Here is a 20,553-nt window from a genome sequence, read left to right as displayed (position 1 = left end):
GTCCAGATAGTTCAGCACTCCTATACCCCGTAGTCTGAGGGGTGCGAGCGCTGCGTCCATGCACTTCGTAAATGTACGGGGTGCCAGGGACAAGCCGAAAGGCAGGACTGTGTACTGATATGCCTGGCCCTCGAAGGCGAATCTCAAAAATCGCCTGTGACGTGACGCTATCTGTATTTGAAAATACGCGTCCTTTAGATCTATTGACACAAACCAGTCCCCTCGGCGGACATGCGCGAGGATTTTTCTGGTCGTGAGCATCCTGAACTGGCGCTTCAGAAGCGCTCTGTTCAGCTGCCGCAGATCTAGTATGGGTCTGAGACCCCCGTCTTTCTTGGGCACCAGGAAGTATCTGCTGTAAAGCCCCCCTTCGCTTTGAGCTTGAGATAGGGGTTCTATAGCCCCTTTGCTCAACAGTTTCAGAATCTCGGCTCGAAGTAGATGAGCTACTTTCGAGTCTACCGTGGTCTCGACGCGCGCCATGAAGCGGCGAGGGCGCCGGCGAAACTGCAGCGAATAGCCTTCTTTTATGATGTTCAGCACCCATCTCGAAACCCCGGGAAGCTTTTCCCACGCAAGTGCGCGAGTAGCTAGGGGCTGGATGCGAAGCACGCTCTGATCGGCTCGCGATACAGTGGCTTTTGTGTGCTGTGATATAAGCGTCGTGCTCATGACATTTGAGGCAGGGGGCGCGCTGATAACAGCGGGCAGAATGCCTGCGTTCGATTCCTCTGCAGTGTCTAACTGAGAGGGGGAGGGCTGGGCTAGTTTCATGTCTGTGTGTGGGAGTGGACGCAGAGCAGCGGGCACATACACCACTTTTACAGCATTGCTCGCGTGAGCAGAGCGTATGCATACTGGTCCTGTATTTACAGAGACCGTGAGACATGTGGGAAGTAGCGTTTGTGGGCACTGGGTAGTGGGCACGTTTGCTACGTTTAAAGCGCAATCGATCTGAGTCGATTTTATGTGCGCGAGCCCTGTGTGAAGGGCTGTGCTTGTGTGTAGGAATGGGCACTGAGTAGTGGGCATTTTTTCTACACATGAAACACCGTCGGCCGTGGCCGGGACACCAGAAAATAAACATCTCTAAGGGATTTATCTGGGTAGCCGTAAAAACGGCTTTTTTGTGCAGGCAAGCGGGCAATGGAACCGGCTTGTTGGCTGCTAAATACGCTGGACCAGTCACATTTCCTGGAACTGGACGAGCGGCAAGCTTTGGTGGAAGTCCGGCCGCAGCGGGACTTGGACACCGTCGCTTTCCTAGGCGTGCTAGGACGTTTTCGGGGCCTCTGGCTTCAACGCAACCTTTTGCCGCGGGCCACGCGGGGCGGGGCGGCGGCCGGACGAGCGAGAGCGCGGTCTCGAGCTCTGGGTTTGGCGGCGTTGTGAAGAGGAGGCGGTGGGCGGAGGCTTAGGCTGTGAGCTCTGAGCAGACGGTTTCGCACGGCCTGCTGCAGAACTGGAGCGCTTCGGGAGGAAGTGCCTCATGGCCTGGGTCGCTTTCTGCACCTCAGCGAACCTATCGGCAAAGTCTTTGACCGAGGTTCCGAAGAGGCCGGCAGGGGAAAGCGGCGCGTCGAGGAACGCGGTGCGTTCTGACTCAGTCATGTCCGAGAGCGTCAGCCACAGATGTCTCTCAGACACGGTGAGCGAGGCCATGCTCCGTCCAATGGCCTGTGCTGCCGACTTGGTGGCGCGAAGAGCGAGGTCTGTAGCGCTCCTCAAGTCCGGCACGCAGATTGCGTCAGGTCCTCTCTCATCCAGCTTACGGAGGAGATCGGCCTGGTATATCTGGAGCGTGGCCATGGTGTGCAATGCTGACGCGGCCTGCCCGGCGGCGGAGAAAGCGCGGCGGAGCAGGGCTGACGTCGTGCGGCAGGCTTTTGAGGGCAGCGCCATCTTAGCACGCCGTCCAGCGGAGGGCGGGCATAAGTGAGCTGCAATAGCCTCTTCGACCGGCGGCAGGGAGTGGTAGCCTCTGTTCTTTGCGTCGTCGACAGCGGAGAACGCCAAAGAGACAGAGGATAGTGTCCTGGCCGAAAAAGGGGAGCTCTAAGACTTAGCGACTTCTTCATGAAGCTCAGGAAGAAAAGGCGCTGGCTTGGATGCAGGTGAAACGCGCTCCCCAGGCAGGAAGTAGCCGTCCAGCCGGTTGTGAGTAGGCTGCTCAGGCGTAATCCACTCGAGGCCGAGGCTCGCCGTGGCCTGAGTGAGTATGCGCATGAGCTCCGCCTCAATGCTCGCTCTCTTCCCCGTAGAAGCATGGGCAGGGGGGGGCGGGATCCTCAGAGCTCGCCCAATCCTCACTGCTTGATGCTAGGAGAGAGCAGGAATCCCCCTCTCGCAGCAGCGCGTCGATCTCATCAGCGTCATCGGCAGAAGCGGCGGCAGACCGCGGCCGCTGTCCGTCCGGAAGTGAAGCTGATGAAACCGGAGAAGCAGGCGGGCGCACCGGCGAGCTTTGATGGCTGGGAGAGGGCTCCGGGATTCGCTGAGTGCGGCGCTTTTTACGGCGCGGCACAACAGCAGGTGTGGGCACAGTCTCGCTGAACAGTGCCAAGCGAGTCCTCAGAGTCGCTAATGGCAACAGCTCGCAGTGAGGGCAGCCGCCGTCAGCGAGCGCGAGAGTTGCGTGCTCTTGACCCAGGCAGGAAGCGCATATGACATGGCGGTCCCCGTCGCTGAGTGCGGCTTTGCACGAGCCGCAAGAAGGCATCTTGAAAAAGACGCAGCTTTTTTAGATAGTGTGAGTCGCACCGGCGAACACACACACACAGTGCAGAGAAAGGATATGGGCGCTGGATAGCGCAGCAGGAAGGCGATGAAGGCGGCGCGGCCTGCAGCTTCGTCGACTCGTCCCGCTGAGGTGCTTCTTCAACAGCGCGGCTTCTTCTCGGATCCAGCGATGTGAGTTGCTTCGCTGAAGGATGAAAAATCAGATATGAAGCCTGCGAGCGGTATTTATAGACCTAAGCCACGCCCGTTTCGGCGGGACGTGACGCAGAGGGCGCGAAGCGCCCTCATTGGGTCTGACGTCACTCTAGGTCTCGCTCGATAGGCTTAAGCAGTTGCCAGCAGACCAGCCAATAGGCGCGCGAGCTGCCTCGCCTATGTCTGTATGCTGCCGCAACGCGTTTTACATTAATACAAAATTAAGGATAATTTTTGGCTTCAGTATTCTCGTGGAAAAGGATTTTCCCCTAGCGTATTCTACGCAGTACGAGAGAATCTCTCGTAAGAGAACCCCTAATTTAGAGCGTAAATGGAAACAAACTAATTTAGAGGTCTTTAGAATCGCGTGGAAAGACAGTATGTCACGTTATAAAAAGGCCCTAAAAGCTGGAACTGGAAGTCCACGCTCTGCGCGGTACCCGCGCTTTCAGCCAGAACTGCAGGGGGCGCATGCGGAGCAAGCCCAGCTGAAGAACTGGTGATGCTGAGGCCATGAGACCTAGCATCTTCTGAAACGCCTTGAGCGGGAAGGACGCGCCGTAGCGGAGAGATCTTGCTGCGCGCTGAATGCCGAGCGCGCGCTGTGACGACAGCCGCGCCGTCATAGACTGTGAGTCCAGAACTATACCCAAAAACGAAATCGTTTGACTGGGGTTCAGTGAACTCTTCGTCCAGTTGACTCTGAGACCAAGTTTCTCGAGGTGATCGAGTAACATGGTCCTGTGTTCCACGAGCTCTGATCGTGATTGAGCCAGAATCAGCCAGTCGTCCAAATAGTTCAGCACTCGCATGCCTCTGAGTCTGAGAGGAGCGAGCGCTGCGTCCATGCACTTCGTAAATGTGCGAGGTGCCAGGGACAGGCCGAATGGCAGGACTGTATACTGGTATGTCTGGCCCCTCGAAGGCGAATCTCAAGTATTGCCTGTGACGTGACGCTATCTGTATTTGAAAATACGCGTCCTTCAGATCTATTGACATGAACCAGTCTCCTCTGCGAATATGCGCGAGGATTTTCCTGGTCGTAAGCATTCTGAAACTGCGTTTCACTAATGCTTTGTTCAGCTGTCTCAGATGCAGTATGGGTCTGAAGCCCCCGTCTTTCTTGGGCACCAGAAAGTATCTGCTGTACAGCCCCCGTTCGCTTTGAGCTTGAGATACAGGCTCTACAGCCCCTTTGCTCATCAGTTTCAAAATTTCGGCTCGAAGTAGGTGTGCTACTTCCGAATTCACCGTAGTTTCGACACGCGCCGTAAAGCGGGGAGGGCGTCGATAAAACTGTAGCGAGTAGCCTCTCTTTATAATGCCTAGCACCCATCCCGAAACCCCTGGAAGCGCTGCCCATGCATCTGCATGAATGGCTAAGGGTTGGATGCGAAGCACACTCTGTTGACCGGGCAACGAGAGCGCTTCGGTGTGCTGTAACATAGGTGTTATGTCTGTGACATTCGAGGCGGGGGGCGCGCTGATCACAGCGGGCAGAACGCTCGTCCTCGACCCCGCTACGGCGCTTAGCCGAGTGAGGGAGGGCTGAGCGAGTCCCGTGGGACTCGTACCGTCTGTGAGTAAGTGTGGGCTGGAGGCGTGCACATTTACTGCTTTTGGCGCGTTGTCTGTCTGAGCAGAACGAACGTGCACGGGTTTCGTTTTTACAGAAACCGCAAGACGTGTGTGACATAGTTTTTGTGGGCACGTTTACTATGTAGTGCGCGCGATCGACCTGAGTCGATTTTATGGGCGCGAGCCCTGTGTGAAGGGCTGTGCTTGTGTGTACGGATGGGCACTGAATAGTGGGCATCAGCACTACATTTATAGCACCATCGGCCGTGGCCGGGACACCAGAAAATACACTCTTTTCGGGATATATCTGGGTAGCCGTAAAAACGGCTTTTGTGTGCAGGCAAGCGGGCAACTGTACAGGCTTGCGCGTTGCATAGGACGCTGAGACAGTCGCAATTCCTGGGACTGAAACAGCGGCGCGCTTGGGTGGGAGCCCGGCCGCAGCGGGACTCGTACACCGGCGCTTTCCTAGGCGTGCTAGGATGTGTTCGGAACTTCCGGTTTCACCACAATCCTCTGCCGTGGTCCACGCGGCGCGGGGTGACGGCTGGTAAAGCGAGAGCAGGGTCTCGAGCTGCGTTGCTGTCGTGATGACGCAGCAGGAGGAAGGGGCTGTGGCTGAGAGCTCCGCTGGGTCGGCTTAGCACGACTCGCTGCAGAACTGGAGCGCTTCGGCAGGAAGTGCTTAAAGGCTTGCGACGCTTTCTGGTCCTCGGCGAATCTCTCTATAAACTCATTGACAGAGGATCCGAAGAGGCCAGCGGGATTCAGCGGGGCGTCGAGGAACGCGGTGCGTTCAGACTCGGCCATGTCTGAAAACGTCAGCCAGAGATGTCTCTCAGCCACAGTGGCGGAAGCCATAACTCGTCCCATAGCCTGAGCGGCAGACTTAGTAGCGCGAAGGGTGAGATCCGAAGCGCTCCTTAAATCCGCGAGGCAGATTGCATCAGGTCCCATCTCGTCCAGTTTACGGAGGAGATCACCCTGGAAAATCTGCAGCGTGGCCATGGTGTGTAGTGCAGACGCAGCCTGCCCAGCAGCGGAAAAGATTCGCGCGAGCAGCGATGACGTCATGCGGCAGGCTTTGGATGGCAACACTGGTTTTGTCCGCCGTCCAGCAGAGGGCGGGCAAAGGTGCGTCGCTATCGCCTGTTCCACCGGCGGAAGTGACTGGTAGCCTCTGTTTTTAGCATCATCCAGAGCGGAGAATGCTGGTGAAACAGACGAACGTGTTCGTGCTGAGAAGGGAGCGTTCCAGGCCTTTGCCACCTCTTCATGAAGCTCAGGAAGAAAGGGGGCGGGCTTTGACTCAGGAGAAGTACGCTCACCCGGAAGAAATCTACCATCCAGCCGGGTCCGAGAGGGAGGTACTGGTGCAGACCACTCGAGGCCAAGACTCGTCGCGGCCAGCGTGAGCACTCGCATCAGCTCCTTCTCGATGTTAGCTCGTCTGTTAGGCTTACGAGCAGCAAGTGCGAGATCCTCGGAGCTCGTCCAATCACCGCTGCCCGAAGCTAACAGAGAGCACGTGTCCTCATCCCCCGACGCGGCTCTGAAATTGACTTCCTCTGATGAAGCGGCGGCAGACGGCGGGCGCTGAGCATCAGGAAGTGAATCAGGCGAGGCCGGTGAAGCAGGCGGGCGCACCGGCGAGCTCGGTCGGGTTGTAGAGGGTTCCGGGATCCGCTGAGAGCGGCGCTTTTTACGGCGCGGCGGGGAGTGCAGGCTCGGAGAATACCGCCAGGCGAGTCCTCAGAGTCACCATAGGCATCAGCTCGCAGTGAGGGCAGCCGCCGTCAGTGAGCGCGAGCGCTGCATGGTCTTCACCCAGACAGGAGACACAGATCACATGACGGTCTCCCTCGCTGAGTGGGGCTCGGCACGAGCCGCAGGATGGCATCTTTAAAAAGACGCAAGCTCTTTTACGAGTGTGTGTCGCGGGGCGAACACACACACACAAGAACAGGAAAGGATATGAGCGCCGGAAAGCGCAGCAGGTACGGCAGTGGAAGGCGGCGAAGGCCAGCGGCTTCAGATGGCTCGTCCCGCTGAGGTGCTTACACTCAAACAACGCTTTGCTTCTATCGAGATCCAACGATGTGTGAGCTTCGCTGAAGAGATGAAAAATCAAGTGAGTCAGCCTTTTCGAGCTGCCTTTATAGGGCTAGGCCACGCCCGTGTCGGCGGGAGGTGGCCTCATTGGTCTGATGTTGCATCAGCCTGCGCTCGATGGGCTTATGCATTTGCCGTAGAGCAGCCAATGAGCAAGCGAGCCGTCTTGCCTGTGGCTGTATACTGCTGCAAATGCGTTTTACAAATATTAAAATTAAGGATAATTTTTTGCTTCAATATTCGTGAAAAGAGACTTTTCCCGCAGCGTCTTAGCTAAGACGCAGTACGAGATAACTCTCGTAAGAGAACCTATTTACACTTCAAACTGTTTTTTTAAATGTCATACTGAATGGCCATTTTGTATGACGACTTCCTTTGTGGAAATAGACATCTTTATAGTTGCCATATGATGCAGTTAAAACATGGAAAGGTGGATTGATCAAATTGTATTGATCGATCGGTTGTTGCTCTCACAACATTGCTTTGTGTGTGTGATCATCATGTTGCTTTTAAAGCAACACCAAGGAACTTTTCCTCTGCAGTCGCCCTACAGGTTGGAAGTGGAATTGTCCATTACCGCTGTCGTATATCATTTAGCCTACCGCAGCCTACTGTCGCACGCGCACGCTCGCTGTTGTAACTTGCAACTTGTAACTTGCAAACTTGCTGTTGTACAGCAATTGTAACGCTTGCTGTAAAGCAAGTCAAATTTGTAGTTTTCTTATGTCTCATTAGAACTACAGAAACGCTACCCGATCTGGCAATCTTACATAGCGTGGATATACCAGATAAAGGACCGCAAAGCGGAGGCATAAGTGCCTTTCACCCTGTCATGACTTGAACCACTGAAACGATTTTGGAAACATTATTTGAAGGTAAAAAATCCTACTTAGTGTTGCTTTAATTACAAGACACAGATGTTGTTGATTCAGGGCTTCACTCTGCAGAGCTTCTGCTTACTGACACCAATCCAGTGTTCCTCACTCCCACTTTACCTCTTTATCTGTCTTTCACTCTCTTAGTGTCTTCATTCACTTTGAAATCTAGGAAGTAATGATGGATGACAAATGAACACCAGCCTTTATGTGTAAAGTGGAGAGTAAATGTACATGTGTGTGTGGGATGGGTTACATTTATATTGTTATCTCAGATTCCTATACAGTATGGTACAGTATACTTCTCCATTAGCATTCCTATTAATCTCAATGGCAGTTGCTCAGATGACGCAGAGCCCCCTGGAAGTGTGTGATTTTGCTCACGGGTGTTCAGTTTTGCAGTTGTTTTGAGGCAGATATCTGACTAATCACTCTAGAGACAGGAAAAATATAAAGTCAACTTAACTTAAATTGAATCACCCCAAAAAAACAAATCTGCCACTGGTAAAACATTTACTATAATATAATTAAATATATATATATATTTTTTTTTTTGCAACCATATGCATATGGTGTAGTTACAACATGTACCAACAGGGGCGAATGAAGCCATGCTAACCAGCTAATCCCAACCTGATCTCACGAGAAAGTGTTTTACAAAGTTGGAATTGCGTACAAATGTGTATGATGTGAAAAGGAAACCTGAACCTGCACCCCTAAACCTAGCCCTCAGTGGGGCATTAGCAGGCTGTAAGTAAAATAGTTATGAATAGGCCTTTATCGCATCACAATAGAAGGCCGGAAGTAGCCGCGAAAAATTGCTGAAGCAGTGTTCTGCGTCTTCCGGTTATTGCATTCACAATGGCTGCCTGTTAATGACTACTTCGCTCTTGCATGTCCCAAAAGTTTTTTCTTGATTCCATTTTAATGGTTTAATTAAATTGTTATAACCAATTATTTAAAATGTAATGATTTAAGGAAAACTTTCTTCGAAGGTTAAACCAAACTTTTATTTTGACGGGTTGCTGTGCTGTCTCTCTGTGTTTTATGATATGACGATAGTTTTTCTCAAATGAAGCTAAAATGCTGCAGAAGTGACTCTCAGAGTGGCTGTGTTGATGAAGTGCATTAATGTCCTCATATAGGTTGAAAACATCGCGAGCGTCATGCGTGCCTCAGTGTGTGTGTGGTAAATGAAAGGGCTCCATGGACTATAGCACAACTATTCGCTGTATCGCTGCCATAGTTTGAGCAATCGTTCACAATCATTCCCTTTAAATAGACTCCTAAGCCTTTACTGCATAATGGTTTGCCAGCTGATGTACCTTTGGTTAATATAATTAAAAAGCTAACAACAATCAGTGTAATTATAATTTTATTCTGTGCATGAAAATACTTGAATTAGCCTACTTGAACAATTAACTTAAGAACTATATTCATATAATATACTGAGATGTAAAGATGTATTTTTTTAATGGTGGCCAATTGTTAACAGTGATAAGGTAAAGCTAAGAGACCAACCTTCAGAACGTATGACTTACAGAAGGTATACTTAACTAAGAACGTTTCGGGAAACACGTATTAACGATAAGGTACAGCTTAAGGTGTAACTTAAGAACGACGTAGCGTTAAGATGGTGTCGGGAAACGCAGCCGAGATTAGTGATCAAGCGGAAAATAAAATCAAATGCACCTTTTACCCCGGAGTCGCATTTAGCTCTGTTGTACCATTATTTATTTGTTTGTTTGTTTGTTTGTTTGTTTGTTTTGCAGAAATAGAAGCCATGAATAGCAATGCAAAGACAACCCAAAGCCTTACCACTGCTGAGGACATGAGGAACCAAACCAAACTCATGATGCAGCCCTATGCCAACTGGGAAGCGTATCTGACTCCAGCACCGCTTTCAATAGCACTCCTGGGAGAGCTGGTGTTCATCTCGTCCTCAACAGATTTCTCCATCAATAAAAATCCCCCCAAAGGAGGCTACACATACATTAAATACCCTGATTCCTTCCGCGCTTGCCTCATGCAAGTGTGTAAGTCTGGTTGGGGGGCATTTAATGAGGCCCATAATAACATGGATCAGATTCACCTCCACACTGCCAAGGTTCCAGATTACATGAAGACAGCTGTGAAGATTCTGTTCCTGTGTAATGATGAAGTTGTTGAAGCACTTCTTCCTGATCAGCTGGAAAATATCGAAGTCATTGCAGATAAATGTCTGCAGTTGTCTGAAGCAACTGAAGAGCGTTTTAGTGAAGTCACCAACACCATCCTTGAGCTGCTACAAGAGTGTGTGTATGCAAAACACTTTTATGGCGAAGAGATGGAAGCAATCAAGAAGAAACTAGAAGAGACCAAACTGAGAAAGCAGTCTGCACTATGCACTATGGGAAATTATAAACTGAAAGAGATTGACTTCAAAACTACCATAGAAATGCTGTTCAAAGTAATGGAGGCCATGGGGAGAGTGAAGGAGCAGTGGGAGAGGATGGCACACTTCTTTCAAATGGTTTCCAACATTCTGAAAACCAGCCTGAGAAAAACTCTCACAAAATTTGTCTCAGCATCCGAGAACACACAAACACTCTCCTACAATGCAAAGCTCTTCTCAAAAGATCTGCTGTACACTCAAGCCTTCCAAGCCTGTAACATTGCTAGTCTCGTCCATATGATCTCTGGAACGTACACAGAGATTTTCAACAAGTACCTGATGGACCGTGTCAGTTCACTGATCAAACTGATGACCATGGATCCGAGTAAGCCAGGATTTGACAGTGAGCGACTTCAGCTCCAGGAGGCCTGTAGGGAGGCACAGACAGGCATCTTAAAGCTTGTCTTAAAGAATAAAGAGGAGTTTGATAAGGAGAGCACTGCAAGACTAGAAAAGATCGATCGAGATTTCGCTATTCCTCCAGAGAAAATCAAGATTAGTGAAGATGCTGTAAAAGCTGAATTCAGTGAGGAAGAAGAAGCATCCTACTACTGAGAGAATATACTTGTCACAGAGGAGGCTCCCGTACCACCTCCTCTCCGCCACCAGAGGGAGCCTTCTCCAGAATATTAACTATTGGCTTTGAATTCAAATTCCCATAATACCTCTTACCTGGGACTGATTGCACTTCACACCTGCACTGCATTTACACACACACATATAAGCCACTTCCACTCACCACTTCTCTGCGAAGTCTTGATTTACCTTGGTGATCATTTCTAAGCGTTTATCCCGTGTTTTGGTTATCTGGATTTTGATCTGGGACTGTTTCCACATTTGTATGATTGTTATTTGCCTGGCCTGACTTGGACTGTTCTTGGACTTTTGATTATTGCTGCCTGCCCTGAATTCTGCCTGTTATTTGGATTACCCCTGCTGTTTCATCTACCTTGCTCTGTCTGCCCTGTTTGACCCCGCCTGTACGACCTTCCTTATTAAAAGCTGCAAATGGATCCTACTGAGTCTAGTGAATCATTACAATACTGAAGAAATGTGTATTTTCCAGTTTTACATTGGTAAGCACCGGATGATAATATATATTTCAGATTTAATCTTTGTTTTTCTTTAACATGTAGAAATGACATGTTGTTAAATTCTTTAACATGTAACATGAAACTTATCAATTCACAAAATTAACAGAATGCATAGCGGATATAAAAAATTGGATGACTCGTAATTTCCTACTTCTAAATTCTGAAAAAACAGAGTTTCTAATTATTGGACAAAAAACTTCCTCACGTAATAACCTAGAATACTGTCTAACACTTGATGGCTGCTCTGTTAAGTCTTTGTCGTCGGTTAGGAACCTGGGTGTGCTCTTTGATACCAGTCTTTCATTTGAAAGTCACGTGTCTAGTATCTGTAAAACTGCATTTTTCCATCTTAAAAATATATCTAAATTACGCCATATGCTCTCATTGACAAATGCGGAACAATTAGTTCATGCGTTCATGACCTCAAGGCTAGATTATTGTAATGCTCTACTGGGTGGTTGCCCTGCATGCTTAATAAACAAACTACAGCTAGTTCAAAACGCAGCAGCTCGAGTTCTTACCAGAACCAGGAAGTATGACCATATTAGCCCGGTTCTGTCAAAACTGCACTGGCTCCCTATTAAACATCGCATCAATTTTAAAATATTGCTGATTACTTACAAAGCACTAAATGGTTTAGCTCCACAGTACTTGAGCGAGCTCTTAACGCATTATAGTCCGTCACGTCTATTGCGATCTCAAAATTCCGGCCAGTTACTAATACCTAGAATATCAAAATCGACTGCTGGCGGTAGATCCTTTTCCTATTTAGCACCAAAACTCTGGAACAGTCTTCCTACCATTGTCCGGGAAGCAGACACACTCTGTCAGTTCAAAGCCAGATTAAAGACACATCTCTTTGACATAGCATTCACATAATACATTATAGACTTCTATAATTTAATGTTAGGCTGCATAGATTAGGTCAGCTGGAACCGGGAACACTTCCCATAACTCCTGATGTACTCGTTACATCATGAGAAGAATGGCATCTACGCTAATTTTAGTGTCTGTGTTTATCCCGAGGTTTTCCTGCAGCCTGCCGGATCCAGGCCGTATCCAGATCTGATGAAGGACCTTCGCCTGGACCGATGACAACGCAGTGCTGAAGTGCCAACTAGTCTCTCCCTATGGAGGATCCCTCTACCACTATACAGATAAGGCGTTGTTGGGAAAATTCGTTTCGCGTTCCTACCCCAAAGCAACAAAATAAAGTAAAATTCTTTATCAAAATTTATAAGGAAAGACAAGTACTTTGTTTAGGCTTGGCTTGTAGGGAATTTCAAACCTGCGTATATTCAAACGCACATAACTATAGAATCCATTCTAAATGCGCATGTGAACGCCATCAGCGTTTCTCACAGGTTCGCGTTTAAAGTTTGTGTAGAGAGAATGGTGTCGTCTTAGCGGCCCCTAATTTAATAACAAATTATCGTTGCGACGGAAGCAAATCAATCAAAACTAACTTTAGATGGAAAATAACTTAACTCTGCTATAAAGCCAAAACAATCTCTGTTACCTTAAATCATACGCTTATCTCTGTAAAGCTGCTTTGAAACAATCTATATTGTTAAAAGCGCTATATAAATGAAGATGACTTGACTTGACTAGAAATAATGGGTCATTTTATTGAATTCTATTATTTGACATTTTTTCTTCAATCGGGATTGTCAGAGTGTTTTTAAAGCGTCATGAATTCAGAAATTTCACTAAAGAAAATGTAAAAAATTTGTCAACTTAAAACTAAAAATTTGTAATATTAAAGTCACATTTCACCTTAATTTGATTTCAACCTTTTCTGTGTGATAGTTTTGTTTGTTTAAATAGTTTAGGATATCAGGATTTAAACAACTGTGTATCTCTCTTGCTTTTTAGAAAATATGAGAAACGACAAACACAACAACCATTCCAGCATCCCTCCAAATCTGAAATTTTAGTGTGGGGAACTGGAGAACATCTTTTCGAGTATCGGTATTTAGTGGAATTTTACTTATAGTGTTTGCTTATGTATTTCTGTTTGGGTTTTAGTGGTGGTACTTTATACTTTTCCATAGTGTGTGTCTATTTAGACAAGTACTCTATGCAAATATTAATGGAAATCACAACACACAGCTGTTATAGTTCTGCTTTACGTGTGTTTGTTCTGATATTGTCTTCTGCTATTGATTTTAATTACATATAATGGACTTAAGCTTTCCAATCTGTGCCACTTCCTAATAACTTACCATGATTTAAACAGAATGGTAATACTTTACAATAGTTTTAGTTGTTAACATTACTAACAATAAAAAGTACTTGTGAATCTATTATTATTCTCAGTTGATTTCATTGACTACAGTTACATTTTTACATTTACATTATAAAATACTTATTACATTATTACATTCACATTTTACATAATACATCTCTAACCCTAACCCAAATACATTATTAAAATCAAAAGTTACCAAAAGTTGTTAATATTATTTAATGGTTCCGAGCTTACAATATATTTTTATGAACTATCGTTAACAAAGATTAGTAAATACTGTAACAAATGTATTGCTCATTGTTAGTTAATAAATTAACCAACATCAATTAATGAAACCTCATTGTAAAATGTTACCAAAAATCTTATCTAAAGATAAGTTCTGTTCTGTATAACCTGTTACCCGTATAACCTTCTATATAGCCTGTAAGCTGTTGGTCAGAGTTCACATTTAAGGTTTTTAATAGACATTGTTATCAACGTAACTTTATATTATATTATATATTATAACAAACCACTTCTGAGTTTTCATTTTATTACTTGATCATTATATTACCCACCTTTTTTCGCATAGACATGAAAATCACTATCCATACTTAAATGGTTGTAATGCAAGATTGCTTTGGAATATAGACCTTTGGTCTTGTTTTAAAGAAGACATTCGCCAGATTATTGTAGAAGTGAAATAAATTATGAAAGCGAAACAGAAAAAAAGTTATAAAAGTTTGAGTTTATGAAAATGTACAATGTAAAAAAAAAAAAAAGAAGCTGTCAAGTCAAGTCATCTTCATTTATATAGCGTTTTTAACAATGTAGATTGTTCCAAAGCGGCTTTACAGAGATACAAGGATAGTTTAAAGTAACAGAGATTGTTTTGGCTTTATAGCGGTTCTTGAATAAAGTTATTTTCCAGCTAAAGTTAATTTGATTGATTCACTTCGTCGCAACGATCATTAGTTATTAAATTAGGGGCCGCTAACACGACACCGTTTTAACAGGAAACTCTACACAGACTTTAAACGCGAAACCTGTGAGAATGCTGATGGCGTGCACATGCGTATTACGAGTTCAGGCTATTGGTATGCGCGTTTGAATATATGTGCGCTGGTTTGTAATTCCCTACAAACCCAGCCTTAAAAAAATACTTGTCTGGCCTTAAAGGGATACTTCACCTCTGGAAAGATGAATGTGTATTTAAATTGGGTAATTTATGTAGAAGAAATGTGAAATTATTTTTGAATTTGGAGCTTTCTAGACTGAGAAAAGCCAGAAAATGTATTTTTGGCTCATGTGGATGAAAGACAACAACTCCCAGAATGCACTTGCTTCGCTGCCCTAGGAGGCCACTCCCAAGCCACGCCTACCGGTTAGAGAGCAGTTGAAAACAACAATGCTAGTGCTACTAGCGAGTCTCCGTGATGAGTTTGCCCTGGATTTCGAGATCGCCCAAAATGTCCGGGATTCGGCTTTTGCGTTCTACAGTCGCCATTCATCATGTTTACTGTGGCGAGCAGGACGAGGCTAAGGGCCGCGGGAGAACGGCACGAGGCCGGTGGCGTCATTACTGAGACGCACCGGTCTTGTATCTCTCACGGAGGATCGGGAATTTTCTTAGCAATGTAAAACGCACATCAACCGATCACTTGTTTAGCGTTCATGTAAACACTACATTCAGATTCACCAATCGGAATGAATTCAGTTAGATTGAAACAAAAGGTGTGCATGTAAACAATGAATGGCGACTGTAGAAAGCAAAAGCCGAATCCCGGACATTTTGGACGATCTCGACAGCCGGACATGTCCGGGAAAAAGAGGATGGGTAACCCCTACTACTCAGCTTTCTCCACAGAACAAGAGCCTGCTAGCTTAGCTTCCAAAGAAAGACGGCTGAAGTATGTGTACATTCTGTGAGTGAGATCCCTCTGTGGGCGGGTTGAGAACATGCGGGACGAGCCCCTACTACTGGCTGTAGTCTCTTGCCTCTGGCCAGAAAATCCTCCGATGACTCAATATGACGATTTTTGCGTCATCGGAGGATTTTTTCCAGATAAAAAATACATAAATCTCTCGTCTCAGGGGGATATGAGGGTGGAAAGCACGGTAATTCGAAAATACTACAGGTTTTCTACTAATACAAAGCGTAATGCTAAATCCTGAAGTATCCCTTTAACATTTTGATACAGAATTTTATCACTTCAGGGTAGTTACGCAAACCGAATTTTCCTGACAACGCTTTATCTGTAGAGTGTTAAAGGGATCCTCCATAGGGAGAGACTAGTTGGCACTCAGCACTGTGTTGTCATCGGGTCCAGGCGAAGGTCCTTCATCAGATCTGGATACGGCCTGGATCCGGCAGGCTGCGGGAAAACCTCGGGATAAACAAAGACACTAAAATTAGCGTAGATGCCATTCTTCTTATGATGTAACAAGTACATCAGGATTTATGGGAAGTGTTCCCGGTTCCGGCTGACCTAATCTATGCAGCCTAACATTGAATTATAGAAGTCTATAATGTATTATGTGAATGCAAGTTCAAAGAGATGTGTCTTTAATCTAGCTTTGAACTGACAGAGTGTGTCTGCTTCCCGGACAATGTTAGGAAGATTGTTCCAAAGTTTTGGTGCTAAATAGGAAAAGGATCTACCGCCAGCAGTCGATTTTGATATTCTAGGTATTTCAGTGAGCTTTCAGTAAGATTTTATTTGGCCGCAGTACCAAACTTTTTCACTAGATGGACAGTCTAGCTTCCTTACTGACCATATAAGGGTGCTTCCATTTTCATATGTTTTGAGTGATCTGAACCATGTATTTCCATAATTTTCATACAATTTATGAAGTAGACATCCTATTCAGAAGTAGTATGGGTGGTTTCTACCAATCTTTCATGATTTTTCATGTTTAATGCTATTTTAAAATAAAGGCCTAAACATGCCTAATGAATATTAAATATTCTTGTTGCAAATTGACAAATGGTAATCAGAAAATACTCCTCTGTATTTTTTTTTTTAAATATGAAAATATTTAACCAAATATGAAAACTAGAGATTGTAAGCTAGTTTGTCAATATTACTTTAGGTTTTTTACTAAGATATTATTGTTCTAAACATATAATGACGGGATGAAGGGAACAAAATGGATTTTACTTGTTGATTATATTAATAATTGCTACCAGTAACAGGCATTTAAAATCTTAATATTATCCCAAAGCTGGACAGGATGTTATAAAGATACAGCCACAATATTAATTAATATTTACCATAAAATGTACACTTCTTTCAATAAAATCTTTAGTTATCAGGCTTCACAAAACTTTTTTTTTATATCAGAATTATTTATGTTCAAGTCACTCTCAAAGAAGCATAAATGACAGAATGCTCCGGTCACGATACAGAGAGAAGCAGACTGGTAGTCAATTCGAATATGGTTTCACGAGTTCACACTTACAAATAAGTCAGATAGAATAAATGCATATTTGGCGTGCTGTCCGAGGAGAGGGCTCCGGGCTCGGTATTTGGCCCGAACCCAGAGTACTCCCCCCAAAAGCTGCAAATAAATGCCGGACAGCCACCAGAATGATGTTGATGTTGATGACCCCCCAAAAACTTGCAGAGTGCAAAGCTTAAGGTATCAGAAGTGGGAAAGGGTTAGTCGCTGGAAGGCTTCTTGTAACATCGGATGGGAGTTGGTTGTCATGACGTTGGATGGTTGTGCCTCTCCAGTAGTAGGCTAGGGATGGTACGTAATGTACTTTGCGGAAGAGAATGGTATAACCGCTGCAGTGTGATGAAGCGAGTGTGATGAGAATTAGTTCCTGCAGGAGCGGAGGAGATGACACTGCTGCGGCAGTGGATCAAACTTGATTTCGACTTGCTTTCCAATTATCTGATGCAGAAGGATGGAGAATTGAGTACTTGTGGGAACGGAAGAGGAAACACTGCTGCGGCAGTGAAAGCGAGTTGGATGGAGAAACGGAGCTCCTGCGGGAGCGGAGGAGATGACACTGCTGCGGCAATGTACCAAACTTGCTTTCAACTTGCTTTTAAATATCGAAAACAATTTGGACATAGAACTGAGCTCCTGCGGGAGTGGAGTAGATGACACTGCTGCGGCAGTTGACCAAACTTGCTTTCAATTTGCTTTTAAATATCCAAACTATTTTGGACGGAGTAACGGAGGTCCTGCAGGAGCGGGGTAGATGATACTGCTGCGGCAGTGGACAAGTTTGGACAGAGTAACGGAGCTCCTGCGGGAATGGAGGAGATGACACTGCTGCGGCAGTGGACAAGTTTGGACGGAGTAACAGAGCTCCTGCGGGAGCAGAGTAGAAGACACTGCTGCGGCAGTGGACCAAACTTGCTTTCAACTTGCTTTAAATATCCAAAACAATTTGGACATAGAACTGAGCTCCTGCGGGAGTGGAGTAGATGAGGCTGCTGCGGCAGTGGAGCAAGTTTGGACGGAGCAACAGAGCTCCTGCGGGAGCGGAGTAGATGACACTGCTGCGGCAGTGGACCAAACTTGCTTTCAACTTGCTTTTAAATATCCAAAACAATTTGGACATAGAACTGAGCTCCTGCTGGAGTGGAGTAAGTTTGGACGGAGCAACAGAGCTCCTGCGGGAGCGGAGTAGATGACACTGCTGCGGCAGTGGACCAAACTTGCTTTCAACTTGCTTTAAATATCCAAAACAATTTGGACATAGAACTGAGCTCCTGCTGGAGTGGAGTAGATGACGCTGCTGCGGCAGTGGAGCAAGTTTGGACGGAGCAACAGAGCTCCTGCGGGAGCGGAGTAGATGACACTGCTGCGGCAGTGGACCAAACTTGCTTTCAACTTGCTTTTAAATATCCAAAACAATTTTGGACATAGAATTGAGCTCCTGCGGGAGTGGTGTAGATGACACTGCTGCGGCAGTAGAGCAAGTTTGGATGGAGTAACGGAGCTCCTGCGGGAGCGGAGTAGATGACACTGCTGCGGCAGTGGAGCAAGTTTGGATGGAGTAATGGAGCTCCTGCGGGAGCGGAGTAGCTGACACTGCTGTGGCAGTGGACCAAAGCTTGCTTTTAAATATCCAAAACAATTTTGGATATAGAACTGAGCTCCTGCAGGAGCGGAGTGGATGACACTGCTGTGGCAGTGGAACAAGTTTGGATGGAGCAACGGAGCTCCTGCGGGAGCGGAGTAGCTGACACTGCTGCGGCAGTGGACCAAAGCTTGCTTTTAAATATCCAAAACAATTTTGGATATAGAACTGAGCTCCTGCGGGAGCGGAGTAGATGACACTGCTGCGGCAGTGTAGCAAGTTTGGACGGAGTAACGAAGTTCCAGAGGGAGCGGAGTCGCTGACACTGCTGCGGCAGTGGACCAAACTTGCTTTCTTAAATATCCAAACTATTTTGGACAGAGTAACGGAGCTGGCTGCGGGAGCGGAGTAGATGACACTGCTGCGGCAGTGGACCAAACTTGCTTTCTTAAATATCCAAACTATTTTGGACGGAGTAACGGAGCTGCCTGTGGGAGCGGAGTAGAAGACACTGCTGCGGAAGTGGAATAAGTTTGGACGGAGTGAAGGAACTTCTGCGGGAGTGGAGTAGGTTAGCTGTAGTAGACTTGGTTGACTTGCTTTTAACTGTCCAATGAGCCAGTTGGGTGGAGAATGGGCTCCTGTTGGAAAAGATGATGCTGCTGTTGTGGTGTTGGAAACAACTTGCTTTCAAACTGTGATCCGAAAGGTGAGTGGGACAGAGATCTGATCTCCTGCTGGAGCGGAAAATAGCACTGTTGTGGCAGTAAAGCGAGTTAGGATGGGGAACGTGGCTCCTGCAGGAGTGGTGGTCTGTAGGCTTGGGTGTATGAGAAGTTGTCAAAATAATTGATGAGGGTTCGTTGGGCTTCTTTGATATGGAAGCGATTTGAGCGGATGTAACTCGAAAGCCTCCGCTGACCAGCGGCCAAGTGCTTGGATCTGCTGCTGAGAGAGGTCTTTTTTGGGCAGCTGTTGCTGTTGCCTATGCAAAATGAATGGCTGGAAAAGTGGTCTGCTGGGATGCCTGAATGGAGCAAAATTTGATCTGTCTTACTTTGCTTTATGAAGTAGGAGATGGTTTCATTGTCTAGCACTGATAGATCTGTGATTGTGGGGTGGACTTTTGGGTTAAAGCTGGAAGTGATGGTGAGTTCTGAGCATCTGAGGAAACTGAAAAAAGCCACTATGAACATTGCGTCCAGTGTGCAGGCAGTGTTGGTGGAGTGGTAGCCTTGGCGGAGGGTGGAGATGCATATAGTAAGTATGTCTAACGTTATTGGTTGTCTGGCATCTGGGCGAGTAGGTTGGGTTATGAGGTTAATTGCTCATGGAAGAGATGGGTTTTCATTTGTCTTTGAATGTTGCCAGGGATTCTGCATTCGGGATGAGGGTGGGGAGAGCATTCCACCAGCATGGAACTGTGAATGATAATATTCTGGAAAGTGATTGTGTCTCTCTGTGATGGAACCACGAGACGTCCCTCGTTGATCGACCATAGGCTTCTGGTAGGGATGTAGGCTTGTAGGAGTGAGTAAAAGTAGGAGGGAGCTGAGCCTGTGATAGATCTGTGAGCAAGCGTCAATGCCTTGAACTTGATGCGAGAGGTAGCCAGTGCAGAGAGATGAACAGAGGAGTGACGTGGGCCCTTTGGGCTCGTTGAAGACAAGACGAGCTGCAGCGTTCTGAATCCTTTGTAGATGTTTAGTTGCACATGATGGAGGTCCAGCTAGAAGAGCATTGCAGTTCTTGATGCTGTTGAGATAGGATATGAATGAAGTGATGGCGAGCAGGGAAATTGGGAAAAGGCAGGTTGTATGGGAAGTGGAAAGACTTATAAAGCTTCCATGCGGTTAAGTAGGATTGTAGGGTGCTGGGTGAAACGGCTTGAAGAATGGAATTAAGAGAGGCGTCAAGAAGTGGTTTCAATGGGTGGTTAATGTGGATATCAGCTCTGAAGTGAGGTACTGAGGTTGGGAAGGGGTCCGTGTCTGGTGCCAGCAACCTGAATTTCTGGAAAGCAAAACGTGACCCGGGAACATGTTTTGCAGTTATGATGAACTAATCGCAGGCTGCAATCCAAATGAGGCATCTTAAGAGAGGCATTACTGCAGGGGAAATTTGAGCGGCCTTGTTGATGCAATGCACGGATGCTTCGTTGTTGCAGTGTACTATGATGCTGTTAGAGGACCATTCTTTACCCCACAGGAAAGCTGCTTCCACTAAAGGATACAACTCGAACAGCGCTGAGGATG

The 20,553-nt window shown here is 46.5% G+C and overlaps 1 protein-coding gene across 1 annotated transcript in view; it reads left to right on the top strand.

The window, feature by feature from the left end:
* The window catches only part of LOC307151150 (stonustoxin subunit beta-like), a 44,731-nt gene extending 31,399 nt beyond the window's left edge, over nt 1-13,332 (top strand). Inside the window, exons 4-6 of the mRNA XM_079859011.1 lie at nt 9,272-10,499; nt 10,979-11,009; nt 12,903-13,332. Of these exons, the coding sequence (XP_079715137.1) occupies nt 9,272-10,488 (1,217 nt within the window). The 3' untranslated portion in view covers nt 10,489-10,499; nt 10,979-11,009; nt 12,903-13,332. The remainder of the gene's footprint in view (nt 1-9,271; nt 10,500-10,978; nt 11,010-12,902) is intronic.
* The last annotated feature ends 7,221 nt before the right edge of the window (nt 13,333-20,553 follow it).

The sequence above is a fragment of the Squalius cephalus genome (genome assembly GCF_949319135.1).
Source record: "Squalius cephalus genome assembly, chromosome: 23".
NCBI classification, from domain to species: domain Eukaryota; kingdom Metazoa; phylum Chordata; class Actinopteri; order Cypriniformes; family Leuciscidae; genus Squalius; species Squalius cephalus.
The sequence above is the reverse complement of the archived record's forward strand: the minus strand, read 5'-3'. Positions and strand labels throughout refer to the sequence as shown.